This window comes from Dreissena polymorpha, chromosome 3 (genome assembly GCF_020536995.1).
Source record: "Dreissena polymorpha isolate Duluth1 chromosome 3, UMN_Dpol_1.0, whole genome shotgun sequence".
NCBI lineage: Eukaryota > Metazoa > Mollusca > Bivalvia > Myida > Dreissenidae > Dreissena > Dreissena polymorpha.
In genome coordinates, this window is record NC_068357.1 from 19,531,678 (window position 1) to 19,549,212 (window position 17,535).

General features: G+C 38.5%; 1 protein-coding gene across 9 annotated transcripts in view; it reads left to right on the top strand.

Moving 5' to 3' along the window:
- LOC127873198 (ribosome-binding protein 1-like) overlaps nt 1–17,535 on the top strand; it is a 67,248-nt gene that overhangs the window by 38,761 nt on the left and 10,952 nt on the right. For 6 of the 9 annotated variants that reach the window (XM_052416943.1, XM_052416942.1, XM_052416949.1 and 3 more), the window contains 6 exons: nt 18–101; nt 389–469; nt 1,296–1,469; nt 4,216–4,254; nt 7,903–7,980; nt 11,255–11,272. In XM_052416943.1, coding sequence (XP_052272903.1) covers nt 18–101; nt 389–469; nt 1,296–1,469; nt 4,216–4,254; nt 7,903–7,980; nt 11,255–11,272 — 474 coding nt within the window. The remainder of the gene's footprint in view (nt 1–17; nt 102–388; nt 470–1,295; nt 1,470–4,215; nt 4,255–7,902; nt 7,981–11,254; nt 11,273–17,535) is intronic. The other 3 variants (XM_052416945.1, XM_052416946.1, XM_052416948.1) reach the window with 3 other exon arrangements.

Below are 17,535 nucleotides of genomic sequence, written 5' to 3' on the forward strand. Positions count from 1 at the left end.
TGTCTGCCTGCTTTCAGATGAAGGACAGACTGTTGGACTTGGAGAGCCAGTTTAGGACCTCCCAAGACCAGTGTAGCCTGCTACAGTCACAGCTTAAACAGGTAGAGCAGAATTGTACTGGGCGATGGCTTTACCTGGCTGGGATTTATCAAACATTCTTGAGTAAATGATCTAAGAACCCTATTTTAGCATGGCTCTTTGGAAAACCTGGATTAATGCATGTAGGTAAAGTATTGTACCAGTTTAGCATGTGCAATCTGCAAAGACCAATCAGTCTAGTCTAAACGGATTGCTCAGGCTAATCTGGGACGACACTTATTCATGTGGGTTAAGCCCAGTTTGCCAAAAGTGCATCTCAGTTCAATGAGTGTTGTGTAATCTATTCCAGGCTGAGAGCAGGACCACTGAGTACACTGTGCACATCACGGAACTCCAGAAGACCAGCACCGCTGTTACAGAAGTCAATGCAGTATGTATTGTGTTCACATACACCTCCCCCATACATTTGGTGATTTTTTTGTTGAAAATATTTTTAATGGGGTAAAAAAGGATTTCTTGGAAAATGGGGCTTAATGCATGTACGTAGGAGTGTTGCCCTTGCAGTCTGAACAGGCTCATCAGGAAGGCCACGTTCAGCCTAGACTGGATTTTAATCCTTTAACCGAAAAATTCTATAAAATAGGAAAGTGTTGTCTTTGATTAACCTGTGCAGACAGCATTTTTTTTATTCCATTAAAACATACATCTCGTATACATATGAAAACAAGGTTATACATTGACAACATCAACATATCAATTATTGTTATAAAAGTAAGTTCATATTATATACAATTTCTGCATAAAAGTTTAAGTCAATTTTAGAGATGATGCTAAAATATATTTATAAAAAAAAGAAAACAAGAAGGGCGATAGAAAATTTCTTTAGGAGTTTCAGTAGGACAGCATTATACTCACATACATTATGCTCCGTTTTCACTGAGCGCTTCTCAGATGTTTGAAACTAGTGTTTTATTGGTTTTAATTGGTATTTTGGTGATGTTAATACACAAGAATGGGCAAAATGAGGTCGGATTTTTTAAATATATTTTTAAGATTGTTAACAAACTTGGTATTATATTTTCATGTAAGTAGTAACCAAGCCGACAATGACCATTCAAGCGGCATTAGTGTCTGACACATTAATAGTTTGTAAACAAATAATGTTACTGTCTTTCTGTCTAAATGCATTTATGCTGCATTGATTTGATTGCGTATTCAAGATACATCTGCTTTTATTTTGTTACTTATACTTGTAGGAATTAGAAAAACTAAAGGTGTCCCTAGCAGGAGAACAGAAGAAAAACAAGGATCTAGCATCACAAATTGTCCGACTGAATGGCATTATCAAGACTGGTCATGATGCCCTGACGCAGGAACAGAACTTGGTGAAGAAGCTTAAAGAACAGATGTCCAACGGTGTGGACAAACAGGTATGTATCTAGGAGCACAGTTCTGGACAATGGTTCATGATACTTTCACTTCTTATATGAGCCGCATTCTGGGAAAACAGGGTTTAATGCATGTTTTGTAAAACGTGGTTTCAGATTTGTTTGTGCAGTCAGCACTGGTTAATCAGGCACAACACTTTCGGCCTATACTTGATTTTTCCTTTAGAATAGACTTTTTAGCTCACCTTAGCTCAACGTGCTTTTGTGATCGACTTTTTCCATCGTCCGTTGTCAACATTTACCTTGTAAACACTCTAGCGGCTACATTTATTTCCAATCTTCATGAAACTTGGTCAGAACATGTGTCCCAATTATATCTTGAAGTCTCATTTATTGTCCAATCTTCATGAAACTTTGTAAGAACATTTGTTCTAATGATGTCTTTGATGAGTTCGAAGATGGTTCCGGTCTGTTGAAAAGCATGGCCGCGAGGAGGTGTGGCTTTTTCTTATTACCTTATAATAAAACCTTGTTTACACTCTTTTAAGTCACTATTTTAGTTCAATCTTCATGAAATATGATCAGAACATGTGTCCCAATAATATCTTGGACGAGTTTAAAAATGGATCCGGTTGTTTGAAAAACATGGTCCCAAGGGGGCCGGGCAGTTTTCCTTATATGGCAAAAGTAAAATTATAGAAGTCAAATTCATTGTCCAATCTTCATGAAACCTTTTCAGAACATTTTATGTAATGAAATTTCATTTTTACTTATATGGCTATAGTAAAACCATCTTTACACTCTAGAAGTCATATTTGTATGCCCCCAGTAGGGTGGCATATAGCAGTTGAACTGTCCGTCAGTTAGTATATCAGTCAGTCCGTCCGAAAAAAAATTAACATTGGCCATAACTTTTTCACTATTGAAGATAGCAACTTGATATTTGGCATGCATGTGTAACTCATGAGCTGAACATTTTGAGTGGTTAACGGTCAAGGTCATCCTTCAAGGTCAAATGTCAAATATATGGCGTCTGTCCGTCCGAAAACTAAGATTGGCCATAACTTTTTATGCCCCCAGTAGGTTGGCATATAGCAGTTGAACTGTCCGTCAGTCAGTATGTCAGTCAGTCTGTCCGTTTGTCCGAAAAAAACTTTAAAATTGGCCATAACTTTTTCACTTATGAAGATAGCAACTTGATATTTGGCATGCATGTGTATCTCATGGAGCTGAACATTTTGAGTGGTGAAAGGTGAAGGTCAAGGTCATCCTTCAAGGTCAAATGTCAAGTATATGGCGTCTGTCCGTCCAAAATCTTTAACATTGGCTATAACTTGTTCACTATTGAAGATAGCAACTTGATATTTGGCATGCATGTGTATTTCATGGATCTGAACATTTTGAGTGTTAAAGGTGAAAGTCAAGGTCATCCTTCAAGGTCAAATATATGGCGTTTGTTTGTCCGAAAACTTTAACATTGGCCATAACTTTTTCAATATTGAAGATAGCAACTTGATATTTGGCATGCATGTGAATCTCATGAAGCTGCACATTTTGAGTGGTGGAAGCTCAAGGTCAAGGTCATCCTTCAAGGTCAAAGGTCCAAAAAAAATCAAAGTGGCATTCTCATGAAGCTGCACATTTTGAGTAGTGGAAGTTCAAGGTCAAGGTCATCCTTCAAGGTCAAAGATAAAAAAAATATATATAAAATTTCAAAGAGGTGTTCTCATGAAGCTGCACATTTTGAGTGGTGGAAGTTCAAGGTCAAGGTCATCCTTCAAGGTCAAAGGTAAAAAAATAAAAAAGCATTTTTTGTTTCAAAGCGGCGCAATAGGGGGCATTGTGTTTCTGACGAACACATCTCTTGTTAGTTCAACCTTAATGAAACTTGGTCAGAACATTTTTTTGTAATTATATCTGGGTTGAGTTAGAAAATGGTTTTGACTGGTTGAAAAGCATGGCCGCCTGGGGGCAGGGCATTTTTCCTTATATGGCTAAAGTAAAACCTTGTAAACACTCTAGAAGTCATATTTATGTTCCAATCTTTATGAAACTTGGTTAGAAAATATTTTGTAATGATAGCTCAGCTAAAGCTAGGTTTGAAAATGGTAATGGTTCGTCGAAAAACATGGCCGCTAGGGGGGGGGGGGGGGGGGGGGGGGCATTATTTCTTATATGGCTTTAGTGAAGCCTTGTTAACACTCTAAAAGTAATTTTTAGTGCAATCAAAATAAAAGAAAATCAGAACACTAGTTGTATTGACTTCTCTGTCGAGTTCAAAAGTTCTTCCAGTTTGTTGAAAACATGGTAGCTGGTGGCCAGGGCAATTTTCCTTATACATGTATGGCTATTGGGAAAAATTGTTGATGCTATATTAGTCATATTTGTAAGACAGTCTGCATGAAACTTTGTCAGAGCATTTGTCCCAACTAAATATTGGCTGAGATTGAAAGTAGGTCATTTAAAGCCTACACTGGCTTATCAACGACACGCTTTCTCCTTAAATGGAATTTTTTATCTACATGGAATCTCTTCTAAACAAAAACCCAGTTTAGGCGGAAAGTTTCTTTTCTCATAAGCCTGCACAGAATAAACAGGCTGGGATGACACTTCAAGCACATGCATTAAACTCCATTAAGCATTAAGTGCAGTAGTAAAAGAAAATTATAACCTTTTGTATAAGCCTACAAAAATATTTTGGAAAAATATGTAACAATGGTGATAAATAGTAGTTTTTCAACACAATCTAAGACTTGTTCAAGGTATCAGCATCTCTTTTATGCTTCAGGGGTCTGGAGATATTCCTGCATCGTCTGAGGTGGACAAGGTGAGACTCGAGACATTGCTGTATATACTTGTATACATACAGGGGCTTCCAGTATGGGGCTGTATATTCTAATTAGGTTTTTCTAATTGGAAAGTTAAGAAGTACATCGTTGGTATCAAAACATCATTATAAATGTTGAGTTGTGCAGAACAGGATAAGGAATAAAGAACTTCATAGTTGCTATAGAAAAATCCTTTTAAAGGTTGACTTGGTGCAGAATATGATATTATGTTTTTAGGTAGCAAAATGAGTCAAGCTGTGGGAAAACTGGACTTCATGCATGTGCGTGAAGTGTTGACCTATATAAGCCTGGGCAGTCCTCTCAACTAATCAGGGACGACACTTTCCGTATATACTTGATTTTCGCTTAGAAGAGACTAACCTTTAAACTTAAACCAAAAATTCAATTGAAGTGGAAAATGCAGGCTGTGCAGACAGCACAGCTAATCTGGGATGACACATGCACATGCATTAGGTCCTGTTTTACCAGAATGAGGCTTAGATATATTGATTAACTTTTTTTTTAAATAACTTTATCTGCATTATAATTAGCCTTTAAATAATTGGATAAACATAGCATGAGTTAAACTAATGCTTGATGCATCATACATAATAGATATATATGCATGAGAGTGAGTATTTGAGGAGAATGGTCCTATGACATTAACAGCTCATCTGATAAAATGTAAGTCCTAATAGTTATGTTGTCTTCTTTTAAAAGGAGGACATTTGGTATGTTTGAGTGAAGTATTGTGTGAAGCTAACTAAGGATGGGGCAGTTTTGCATTTAAATTTTGGGATTTAAAGTTGTTCATCTTAGTTAAACAAGTTCAGTTCTACACTCTGTTAGACTAGTAGGTTTCTTTGCAGATTACTAGAATTTGTGTATATACTGTGCTGCTTTCTCAATTGTGCTTTCAGTTTCATTTATTTGCTTGCTAGCCTAAACTTTATATTATATTCAGCTTACCAGAGCATGAAAGCTCAAAGTGAGCAATTATTATCACCCTAGCCAGAGGTCCGTCATTATCTGGCCTACTGTATGTGTTACCAACTTAAAGTGTGTTAACACCACTCCAGAGGTCACATTTTTCATTTAATCTTAATGAAACTTTGTCAGAATATTTATCTGGATGATATCTAGGGCAATGTTTGAATCTGGGTCACTGGGATAAAAAAAATATAGCATTAGGTCAGATGTGCACAAAAACTTGCAAATACTGGTACATGACTGCAGTCTTCACTCTTTGTAGATAACAGCTTCCTTGTATAATTTTAATTTGTATGCCCCCGGAACGAATGATTGGGGGTTTATTGTTTTTGGCCTGTCTGTCATTGTATGTGTGTGTCACTGTGTGTGTGTGTCCAAAACTTTAACATTGGTCTTGACTTTTGCAATATTGAAGATAGCAACTTGATATTTGGCATTCATGTGTATCTCATGGAGCTGCACATCATTCAATGTCAAAGGTCATTAATATCTATGGCTTCAAAGCGGCGCATTAGGGGGCATTGTGTTTCTGGCAAACACATCTCTTGTTAGCTCATCTATTTTTTGAAGGTTTCTGCTGTAAAAATGTTTCCAAGCTTTTTATCTAAAACTGCTTTTTATACGCCCGTATAAAATACGGGACGTATTATGTGAAACCCCTTGGCGGGCGGGCGGGGGGCGGGCGGGCGGCGGGCGGAAGGCATCACTTTGTCCGGACTCTAATTCAAATTGTATTCATCCGATCTTCACCAAACTTGGTCAGCAGTTGCATCTAGTTGATATCTAGGCCAAGTTCGAATATGGGTCATGCCGGGTCAAAAACTAGGTCATAGGGTCAATAAGTGCATTTTCAAAGGGGCCACTTTGTCCGGACTCTATTTCAAATTGTATTCATCCGATCTTCACCAAACTTGGTCAGCAGTTGCATCTAGTTGATATATAGGCCAAGTTCGAATATGGGTCATGCCGGGTCAAAAACTAGGTCATAGGGTCAATTAGTGCATTTTCAACGGCGCCACTTTGTCCGGACTCTAATTCAAATTGTATTCATCCGATCTTCACCAAACTTGGTCAGTAGTTGCATCTAGTTGATATCTAGGTCAAGTCCGAATATGGGTCATGCTGGGTCAAAAACTAGGTCAAAGGGTCAATTAGTGCATTTTACTTTGTCCGGACTCTAATTCAAATTGTATAAATCTTATCTTCACCAAACTTGGTCAGTAGTTGCATCTAGTTGATATCTAGGCCAAGTTAGAATATGGGTCATGCCAGGTAAAAAACTAGGTCATAGGGTCAATTAGTCCATTTTCAACAGCGCCACTTTGTCCGGACTCTTATTCAAATTGTATTCATCCGATCTTTACCAAACTTGGTCAGTAGTTGCATCTAGTTTCAATTTTGTTTATTTTTATATGCCCGTTTTTCAAAACGGAAGGTATTATAGTTTCCCTTTTTGCAGGCCCACAGCAGTTTCCGCTCTCTATTTCAAATAGTTGTCATCCAATCTTCACCAAACTTGGTCAGAAGTTGTATGTATACAATATGTAGGTCAAGTGTAAGTATGGGTCATGCCGGGTTTAAAACTAGGTCACTGGCTCACTTAGTGCATTTCAAGGATTTAGCATGGTGTCTGCTCTCTAATTGAAGTAGTTTTCATCCGATCTTCATCAAATTTGGTCAGTAGTTGTTTCTAGACAATATCTAGGTCAAATTTGAATATGGGTCATGCCAGGTCAAAAATTAGGTCACGGGGTCATTTTAATGCATTTCAAGGGTTAAGCATGGTGTCTGCTCTCTAATTGAAGTAGTTTTCATCTGATTTTCACCTAATTTGGTCAGAGGTTGTGACTAAATGATATCTAGGTCAAGATCAAATATGGGTCATGCCGGGTCAAAAACTATGTCACGAGGTCACTTATTGCATTTCAAGCATTTATCATGGTGTCCGCTCTCTAAATGAAGTAGTTTTCATCCGATCTTCACCAAATTTGGTCAGTAATTGTATCTAGACAATATCTAGGTCAAGTTCGAATATGGGTCATGACGGGTAAAAAACTAGGTCACTTAGTGCATTTCAAGCATTTAGCATGGTGTCCTTTCTCTAATTGAAGTAGTTTTTATCTGATCTTCACCAAATTTGGTCAGAAGTTGTATCTAGACAATATCTAGGTCAAGTTCCATTATGGGTCATGCTGGGTAAAAAACTAGGTCATGGGGTCACTTAGTGCATTTCAAGGATTTAGCATGGTGTCAGCTCTCTAATTGGAGTAGTTTTCATCTGATCTTTACCAAATTTGGTCAGAAGTTGTGTCTAAATGATATCTAGGTCAAGTTAAAATATGGGTCATTATGGGTAAAAGACTAGGTCACTTAGTGCATTTCAAGCATTAACATGGTGTCCAAAACCTTCAAAGGGGCGTATCTTGTGACAGTTTGGCACTCTTGTTATATTTGGGCAGATTATTTTTTTATAGTTATTTTTTAATTAGTTTATTTTAACTTAATACTTATAAAGATGTGATATGCTCTTCCTTATACTTGCAATGCTTGCACTTCTTGGCTTATACGAAACCTCTGTACAACTGTACGTTACTGTCTTGATTATTCCTGCATATGAATTTGAATGCTCTTTCTTCCCACCCCACCTGAATGAGCAGTTACGAGCACAGCTAGAGGAGAAAGATCGGCTTCTAGAAAAAGAAATCAGTGCAAAAAAGCTTCTTAGTCAAAAATTGGTATGTAATGATTGTATAAGTTTAGTATATAATACATTTGAGTCGCGTTCTGTAAAAACTGGGCTTAATGCATGTGCGTAAAGTGTCATCCCAGATAAGCCTATGCAATCCACACAGGCTAATCAGGGACAACACTTTCCACTTTTATGATATTTTTAGTTTCAAGGAAGTCCCTCCTTACCGAAAATCAAGTTTAGGTGTAAAGTGTGGTCCCTGATTAGCCTGTGCGGAAGACACTTTACGCACATGCATTATGCCCAGTTTTCTCAGAACGTGACTCATCGAACAGGTCAGAAGTAGTGAATAAACTACACATTTTATCACTGACACTAATAGTAGTAAATGTATGGTAGGTTATCCAAGAACTTGGGAGACTCAGGTAATCAAGCTTTCACTTTCCAATTGTTGCTCTTTTGAGCATTGTTGGCGCTTGTTAGCTCGGCTGTTTTCGGAGAAAACTTGAGGTATTGTCATAGCCAGCTCATCGTCCGGTGTCTGCTGTCTGCCTTCCGCCGTCAGCGTCGTGCTTAAACCTTAACATTGGCTCTGAAATCAAAGTGCTTCCACCTACAATTTTGAAACTTCATATGTAGATGCGCCTTGATGAGTTCTACATGCCACACCCATTTTTGGGTCACTAGATCAAAGGTCAAGGTCACTGTGACCTCTTATATAAAACTTTAACAAATGCTCTAAAGTCAAAGTGCTTCCACCAGTCCTGCAACTTTGAAACTTCATATGTATTTGCACCTTCATCTGTTTTACACGCCACATCCATTTTGGAGTCACTAGGTCAAGGTCACTGTGACCTCTAATATAAAACTTAAACATAGGCTCTAAAATCAAAGTGCTTTTCTTCTGAAAAACTTTCATTTATTAGCTCATCTATTTTTTGAAGAAAGAAAAAAAGAGCTATTGTCATCACCTTGGTGTTGGCGTCCGGTTAAGTTTTGTGTTTAGGTCCACTTTTCTCATAAAGTATCAAAGCTATTGCATTCAAACTTGGTACACTTACTGACTATCATGCTGGGACTGGGCAGGCAAAGTAAGATAACTCTGGCATGCATTTTGACAGAATTATGTGCTCTTTTTATACTTAGAAAATTGAAAATTTGGTTAAGTTTTGTGTTTAGGTCCATTTTATTCCTTAAATATCAAAGCTATTGCTTTCATACTTGCGACACTTACTAACTATCATAAGGGGACTGTGCAGGCAAAGTTATGTAACTCTGACTGGCATTTTGACAGAATTATGGCCCCTTTATACTTAGAAAATTTAAAAATTGGTTAAGTTTTGTGTTTAGGTTCACTTTATTCCTAAAGTATCAAAGCTATTGCTTTCATACTTGCAACACTTACTAACTATCATAAGGGGGCTGTGAAGGCAAAGTTATGTAACTCTGACTGGCATTTTGACAGAATTATGGGCCCTTTATACTTAGAAAATTGAAAATTTGGTTAAGTTTGTGTTTTGGTCCACTTTTACTCCTAAAGTATCATTGATATTGCTTTCATTAGCAAACTATCATAAGGTGACAGTACAGGACAAGTTGCATAACTCTGGTGATCATGTTGACGGAATTATGGCCCTTTTTTGACTTAGTAACTTAATTTGAATATATGGTTAATTGTGTGTTTAGATCCACTTTACTTCTAAAGTATCAAGGCTATTGCTTTCACACTTCAAATACTTTCATGCTATCATGAGGGTACTGTACCTGGCAAGTTGAATTTTTCCTTGACCTTTGAATGACCTTGACTCTCAAGGTCAAATTATTAGATTTTGCTAAAATTGCCATAACTTCTTTATATATGATCAGATTTGATTGAAACTTTGACAAAACAACTCTTACCTGACATACCACAATAGACTCCACCAAAACCATCACCCACGCCCCACCCCAGAATTCCCCCCCCCCCCCCCAAAAAAAATCTTTTCTATGAAAGATCATCTAACAAATGACCACACCCTCACACTGCAGGCATACATATTTATGAACTTAAGTTTGCAACACAAATAGATAAAAATACAAACAGTTTATATACCCCCCCCCCAAAAAAAAAAGTTTTGAAACATGGTTAAAAAACACAAATATTTATTAATATTATTTTCTTTTAGAAAGACCGTCCAACCATCTCGCCCAAGAATTCCCCCCCCCGCCCCAATTTTTTTATTTTATTTTTTTTTGCATTTTTGGAAGCATTTTTGAAAGAAAATGTAATAAATGACCACACACCCACACTATACACCTCTCTCCACCCCACCCCTCCCTCCTTTGTGATTGAAGTATTGAGATAGGTCCCTTCACCTTTAAAGAGAAAAATAGATGAGCGGTCTGCACCCGCAAGGCGGTGTGCTCTTGTTAAAAACTGCACCCACAGCCGAGCGCTGGCACCCGCTATGCGGTGCTCTCGTTTAAATACAATTCACAATGACATAATCTGTTATTCATCTTTTTTACCAATGCACAAACATACATATCTAATATATTGCAAATGAATGTTAGTTCCCGGAGTGTAGTTCCAAATTCTCTAGAGTTTGTTGACCATTGCTCATTGACCCCAAGATTTGTAAAAATATTTTGTTGTCAGTTAGAACTTTTTTTAAACAAATCTTATTTTATTTATTTTTATTTTGGACATGTCTGTAAAAATTAATTGACCACATTTCAATAATACTCATAAGTCAAAATGAAAATGGATAGCTGATCATTCTTTACTAGATTTTATACAACTGATTTATTTAATCAATTAGAAGCTAAAAATTGAAATCTGGTCACCTAAAAATGTATGTTTCTATTGCTATATATAGATCAGACAAATTAACCTGACACCTGTGAACTTGATAAAGTAATTTCTTAACTTTGTGCTTGGATTTCTATGTGCATCTATGCAGATATTCATCAATACCATCAGGGTATTGTACTTCCAGTATGGACACAAATATATTAGTCCCACTATGGGAAAACAGGGCTTAATGCATGAGCGTTAAGTGTCATTCCAGTGCTGTTTGCACAGGCTTATCAGGGACAAGACTGCCGTTTCCTGGTATTTTTTGTTTATAGGAAGTCTCTTCTTTGCAAAAATCCCGTTTAGGGGCAAGTGTGATCCCTGATTAGCCTTTGCAGACTGAACGAGACTTAGATTCAAAATGACCTTATTACGATCATGCTATTGTAACGGTCAGTGTTTGGTTAAAATGTCTGATGTATACATGTGTAGAAGTATTGCTTTGGATAACAAGTATTGTAGATGGTTTTGTATTATTTCTAAGGCTCAATTAGGTGTAATGGTAAGTACTCTGGCTGGCTCCTTATTTACATTGGGATAGTTTCTGTGGTGTGGCTGGTGAAATCATTGCAATCCATTGCCTTATTGATCAAGTTCCACAATTATGTTTCTTATCATTATTCGTCCAACTTCCAAACATGCATAATAAATGTAACAAATGAAACATTATGCTCAATATCACCCTTTGTTGTTAAGATATTTCTATTACCTTGGTCTGTTAAGTGGAAAGCTAAAGGCAATGGTTTGCACATGTTTTCATATGCTACACACTGGCTTTTTTGTCCTCTACCTATTAAATGTACACTGTGCTCAGACATTTGTATTTATTTTATGTGGGTATAAATTGTTTATGGCGTACAATGATTTACAAATAGTAATATGTAGACCCTAATTTCCCATATCAATTGCACACTTGTATAATATAAGTTTAAATTTCACACTCACCAAATATAAGTGCACTCAACATTGTCAATGCCATTTTCATGTTCTTTCTTGTGGTTAGAATGACATTTTCGATGACAAAAAAATGAAAATGTAAATTTCAAGTTCTGATTATGTTAACAGCATAGTATTGTTGGCTTGAAAATGGTTATAAAGCTTTATTAAATATTAGAGAGTTGACAAATGAATTATCTTCAGCTTTCATGAATGTTGATACTGCAGGCAGATGTAATCATAATGCATTCAATTGCATGCAACACTAGAAGCTTGAACTTTTTGTTGCTATTGATTCATGCCTTTTTGAAAAAGCAGCTTAAAGCTGCATGAAGATTCTAGCAGCATTGTGATATTTTGCAATTTATTAATTCTTAAAATTTTGTTGAACAAAATGACTGTATGATGGAGACATGCAAGGGGGTGGTAAAGAGGTAGGCATCTGAGACTGTACTGATGGATTTTCAAATAACTTGGCAGAAGTGATACGTATGATGAGACCGAGTTTTTGCACACTAAAATGAGGCTGTAGTGTCCCAGATTAAAGCTAAAGATGACATGTAAGAAAACTACCACGAATATTTAGTCTGGAGCATAATTTTGAATAGTAGCATGTTGAAGAAACATGGCTGCTCATGATCTATGGCATATCAAAGGGAAAGGGTACTGGTCAGTGTCAAATATCAAATACAGGAACCTACCACTAACACTTTGTCTTTTACATGAGTTTGTTCAGCATTAATGAATAATTCTGGAAAAGTGACAAGCATTGTGGAAACATTGTCTATCAAAGGAATGTTGTCTCAAGTTCAAAGGTCAAGGTAATTTTTGTAGATGAAACATTAACAGGCTTTTCAGAGCATGATTTTTAGACATTGATGATTTTCAAAAAAACATGGCAGAAGTTACAATCATAGTGAGACAGAGTATTTGCACAAGGACCAGGTTGTTATAAGTCAAGGTTAAATGCTTAAGGTCAAAGGTCAAATATAAGAAACCAATTCTTTAAAAATGTCCATCTTTTCCTGAAAAATGCTTTATAAACAGGCCTATCTTTGAGACAATATCAATCTTTTTATGTGGTGTTGTTAAATTCTAATGCTAAGTATGACTTATTATTTCCCGCCAATGGCAGAGGGATATAAAATTGGTTGTTCTGTCCGTCCGTCTGTCACAAAATTTATTTTCTGCAGGGGATATCAATTCAACGATTTTCGCTTGTAATGTTTTATTTTTAAGTTAAGTAGAATAATGGCATTTACCTATTTGTGTGCTAATTACTATTTACTTGTATTATTTAAAGTAGCAACCATTCTTAAAGCACATTAACACTTCATATATCAGCCTTGCTCTGAGAAAATGGGTCTTAAAGCATGTCAAGTGTTGTCTGCAGTTAGCTAAGGGGTCTTACAGCATGTCAAGTGTTGTCTGCAGTTAGCTAATGGGTCTTAAAGCATGTCAAGTGTTGTCTGCAGTTAGCTAATGGGTCTTAAAGCATGTCAAGTGTTGTCTGCAGTTAGCTAAGGGGTCTTACAGCATGTCAAGTGTTGTCTGCAGTTAGCTAAGGGGTCTTACAGCATGTCAAGTGTTGTCTGCAGTTAGCTAATGGGTCTTAAAGCATGTCAAGTGTTGTCTGCAGTTAGCTAATGGGTCTTAAAGCATGTCAAGTGTTGTCTGCAGTTAGCTAAGGGGTCTTAAAGCATGTCAAGTGTTCTCTGCAGTTAGCTAATGGGTCTTACAGCATGTCAAGTGTTGTCTGCAGTTAGCTAATGGGTCTTAAAGCATGTCAAGTGTTGTCTGCAGTTAGCTAATGGGTCTTAAAGCATGTCAAGTGTTGTCTGCAGTTAGCTAAGGGGTCTTACAGCATGTCAAGTGTTGTCTGCAGTTAGCTAATGGGTCTTAAAGCATGTCAAGTGTTGTCTGCAGTTAGCTAAGGGGTCTTACAGCATGTCAAGTGTTGTCTGCAGTTAGCTAAGGGGTCTTACAGCATGTCAAGTGTTGTCTGCAGTTAGCTAAGGGGTCTTAAAGCATGTCAAGTGTTGTCTGCAGTTAGCTAAGGGGTCTTACAGCATGTCAAGTGTTGTCTGCAGTTAGCTAATGGGTCTTAAAGCATGTCAAGTGTTGTCTGCAGTTAGCTAATGGGTCTTAAAGCATGTCAAGTGTTGTCTGCAGTTAGCTAAGGGGTCTTACAGCATGTCAAGTGTTGTCTGCAGTTAGCTAAGGGGTCTTAAAGCATGTCAAGTGTTGTCTGCAGTTAGCTAAGGGGTCTTAAAGCATGTCAAGTGTTGTCTGCAGTTAGCTAAGGGGTCTTACAGCATGTCAAGTGTTGTCTGCAGTTAGCTAAGGGGTCTTACAGCATGTCAAGTGTTGTCTGCAGTTAGCTAATGGGTCTTACAGCATGTCAAGTGTTGTCTGCAGTTAGCTAAGGGGTCTTACAGCATGTCAAGTGTTGTCTGCAGTTAGCTAAGGGGTCTTACAGCATGTCAAGTGTTGTCTGCAGTTAGCTAAGGGGTCTTAAAGCATGTCAAGTGTTGTCTGCAGTTAGCTAATGGGTCTTAAAGCATGTCAAGTGTTGTCTGCAGTTAGCTAATGGGTCTTACAGCATGTCAAGTGTTGTCTGCAGTTAGCTAATGGGTCTTAAAGCATGTCAAGTGTTCTCTGCAGTTAGCTAATGGGTCTTACAGCATGTCAAGTGTTGTCTGCAGTTAGCTAAGGGGTCTTAAAGCATGTCAAGTGTTGTCTGCAGTTAGCTAATGGGTCTTACAGCATGTCAAGTGTTGTCTGCAGTTAGCTAAGGGGTCTTACAGCATGTCAAGTGTTGTCTGCAGTTAGCTAAGGGGTCTTAAAGCATGTCAAGTGTTGTCTGCAGTTAGCTAAGGGGTCTTACAGCATGTCAAGTGTTGTCTGCAGTTAGCTAATGGGTCTTACAGCATGTCAAGTGTTGTCTGCAGTTAGCTAAGGGGTCTTACAGCATGTCAAGTGTTGTCTGCAGTTAGCTAAGGGGTCTTACAGCATGTCAAGTGTTGTCTGCAGTTAGCTAAGGGGTCTTAAAGCATGTCAAGTGTTGTCTGCAGTTAGCTAATGGGTCTTAAAGCATGTCAAGTGTTGTCTGCAGTTAGCTAATGGGTCTTACAGCATGTCAAGTGTTGTCTGCAGTTAGCTAATGGGTCTTAAAGCATGTCAAGTGTTCTCTGCAGTTAGCTAATGGGTCTTACAGCATGTCAAGTGTTGTCTGCAGTTAGCTAAGGGGTCTTAAAGCATGTCAAGTGTTGTCTGCAGTTAGCTAAGGGGTCTTACAGCATGTCAAGTGTTGTCTGCAGTTAGCTAATGGGTCTTAAAGCATGTCAAGTGTTGTCTGCAGTTAGCTAAGGGGTCTTACAGCATGTCAAGTGTTGTCTGCAGTTAGCTAATGGGTCTTAAAGCATGTCAAGTGTTGTCTGCAGTTAGCTAAGGGGTCTTAAAGCATGTCAAGTGTTGTCTGCAGTTAGCTAATGGGTCTTACAGCATGTCAAGTGTTGTCTGCAGTTAGCTAATGGGTCTTAAAGCATGTCAAGTGTTGTCTGCAGTTAGCTAATGGGTCTTACAGCATGTCAAGTGTTGTCTGCAGTTAGCTAAGGGGTCTTACAGCATGTCAAGTGTTGTCTGCAGTTAGCTAAGGGGTCTTAAAGCATGTCAAGTGTTGTCTGCAGTTAGCTAATGGGTCTTAAAGCATGTCAAGTGTTGTCTGCAGTTAGCTAAGGGGTCTTACAGCATGTCAAGTGTTGTCTGCAGTTAGCTAAGGGGTCTTAAAGCATGTCAAGTGTTGTCTGCAGTTAGCTAAGGGGTCTTAAAGCATGTCAAGTGTTGTCTGCAGTTAGCTAATGGGTCTTAAAGCATGTCAAGTGTTGTCTGCAGTTAGCTAATGGGTCTTACAGCATGTCAAGTGTTGTCTGCAGTTAGCTAAGGGGTCTTACAGCATGTCAAGTGTTGTCTGCAGTTAGCTAATGGGTCTTAAAGCATGTCAAGTGTTGTCTGCAGTTAGCTAAGGGGTCTTAAAGCATGTCAAGTGTTGTCTGCAGTTAGCTAATGGGTCTTAAAGCATGTCAAGTGTTGTCTGCAGTTAGCTAAGGGGTCTTACAGCATGTCAAGTGTTGTCTGCAGTTAGCTAATGGGTCTTAAAGCATGTCAAGTGTTGTCTGCAGTTAGCTAAGGGGTCTTACAGCATGTCAAGTGTTGTCTGCAGTTAGCTAAGGGGTCTTACAGCATGTCAAGTGTTGTCTGCAGTTAGCTAAGGGGTCTTAAAGCATGTCAAGTGTTGTCTGCAGTTAGCTAAGGGGTCTTACAGCATGTCAAGTGTTGTCTGCAGTTAGCTAATGGGTCTTAAAGCATGTCAAGTGTTGTCTGCAGTTAGCTAATGGGTCTTAAAGCATGTCAAGTGTTGTCTGCAGTTAGCTAAGGGGTCTTACAGCATGTCAAGTGTTGTCTGCAGTTAGCTAAGGGGTCTTAAAGCATGTCAAGTGTTGTCTGCAGTTAGCTAATGGGTCTTACAGCATGTCAAGTGTTGTCTGCAGTTAGCTAAGGGGTCTTACAGCATGTCAAGTGTTGTCTGCAGTTAGCTAAGGGGTCTTAAAGCATGTCAAGTGTTGTCTGCAGTTAGCTAATGGGTCTTAAAGCATGTCAAGTGTTGTCTGCAGTTAGCTAAGGGGTCTTACAGCATGTCAAGTGTTGTCTGCAGTTAGCTAAGGGGTCTTAAAGCATGTCAAGTGTTGTCTGCAGTTAGCTAAGGGGTCTTAAAGCATGTCAAGTGTTGTCTGCAGTTAGCTAATGGGTCTTAAAGCATGTCAAGTGTTGTCTGCAGTTAGCTAATGGGTCTTACAGCATGTCAAGTGTTGTCTGCAGTTAGCTAAGGGGTCTTACAGCATGTCAAGTGTTGTCTGCAGTTAGCTAATGGGTCTTAAAGCATGTCAAGTGTTGTCTGCAGTTAGCTAAGGGGTCTTAAAGCATGTCAAGTGTTGTCTGCAGTTAGCTAATGGGTCTTAAAGCATGTCAAGTGTTGTCTGCAGTTAGCTAAGGGGTCTTACAGCATGTCAAGTGTTGTCTGCAGTTAGCTAATGGGTCTTAAAGCATGTCAAGTGTTGTCTGCAGTTAGCTAAGGGGTCTTACAGCATGTCAAGTGTTGTCTGCAGTTAGCTAAGGGGTCTTACAGCATGTCAAGTGTTGTCTGCAGTTAGCTAAGGGGTCTTAAAGCATGTCAAGTGTTGTCTGCAGTTAGCTAAGGGGTCTTACAGCATGTCAAGTGTTGTCTGCAGTTAGCTAATGGGTCTTAAAGCATGTCAAGTGTTGTCTGCAGTTAGCTAATGGGTCTTAAAGCATGTCAAGTGTTGTCTGCAGTTAGCTAAGGGGTCTTACAGCATGTCAAGTGTTGTCTGCAGTTAGCTAAGGGGTCTTAAAGCATGTCAAGTGTTGTCTGCAGTTAGCTAAGGGGTCTTAAAGCATGTCAAGTGTTGTCTGCAGTTAGCTAAGGGGTCTTACAGCATGTCAAGTGTTGTCTGCAGTTAGCTAATGGGTCTTACAGCATGTCAAGTGTTGTCTGCAGTTAGCTAAGGGGTCTTACAGCATGTCAAGTGTTGTCTGCAGTTAGCTAAGGGGTTCTTACAGCATGTCAAGTGTTGTCTGCAGTTAGCTAAGGGGTCTTAAAGCATGTCAAGTGTTGTCTGCAGTTAGCTAATGGGTCTTAAAGCATGTCAAGTGTTGTCTGCAGTTAGCTAATGGGTCTTACAGCATGTCAAGTGTTGTCTGCAGTTAGCTAATGGGTCTTAAAGCATGTCAAGTGTTCTCTGCAGTTAGCTA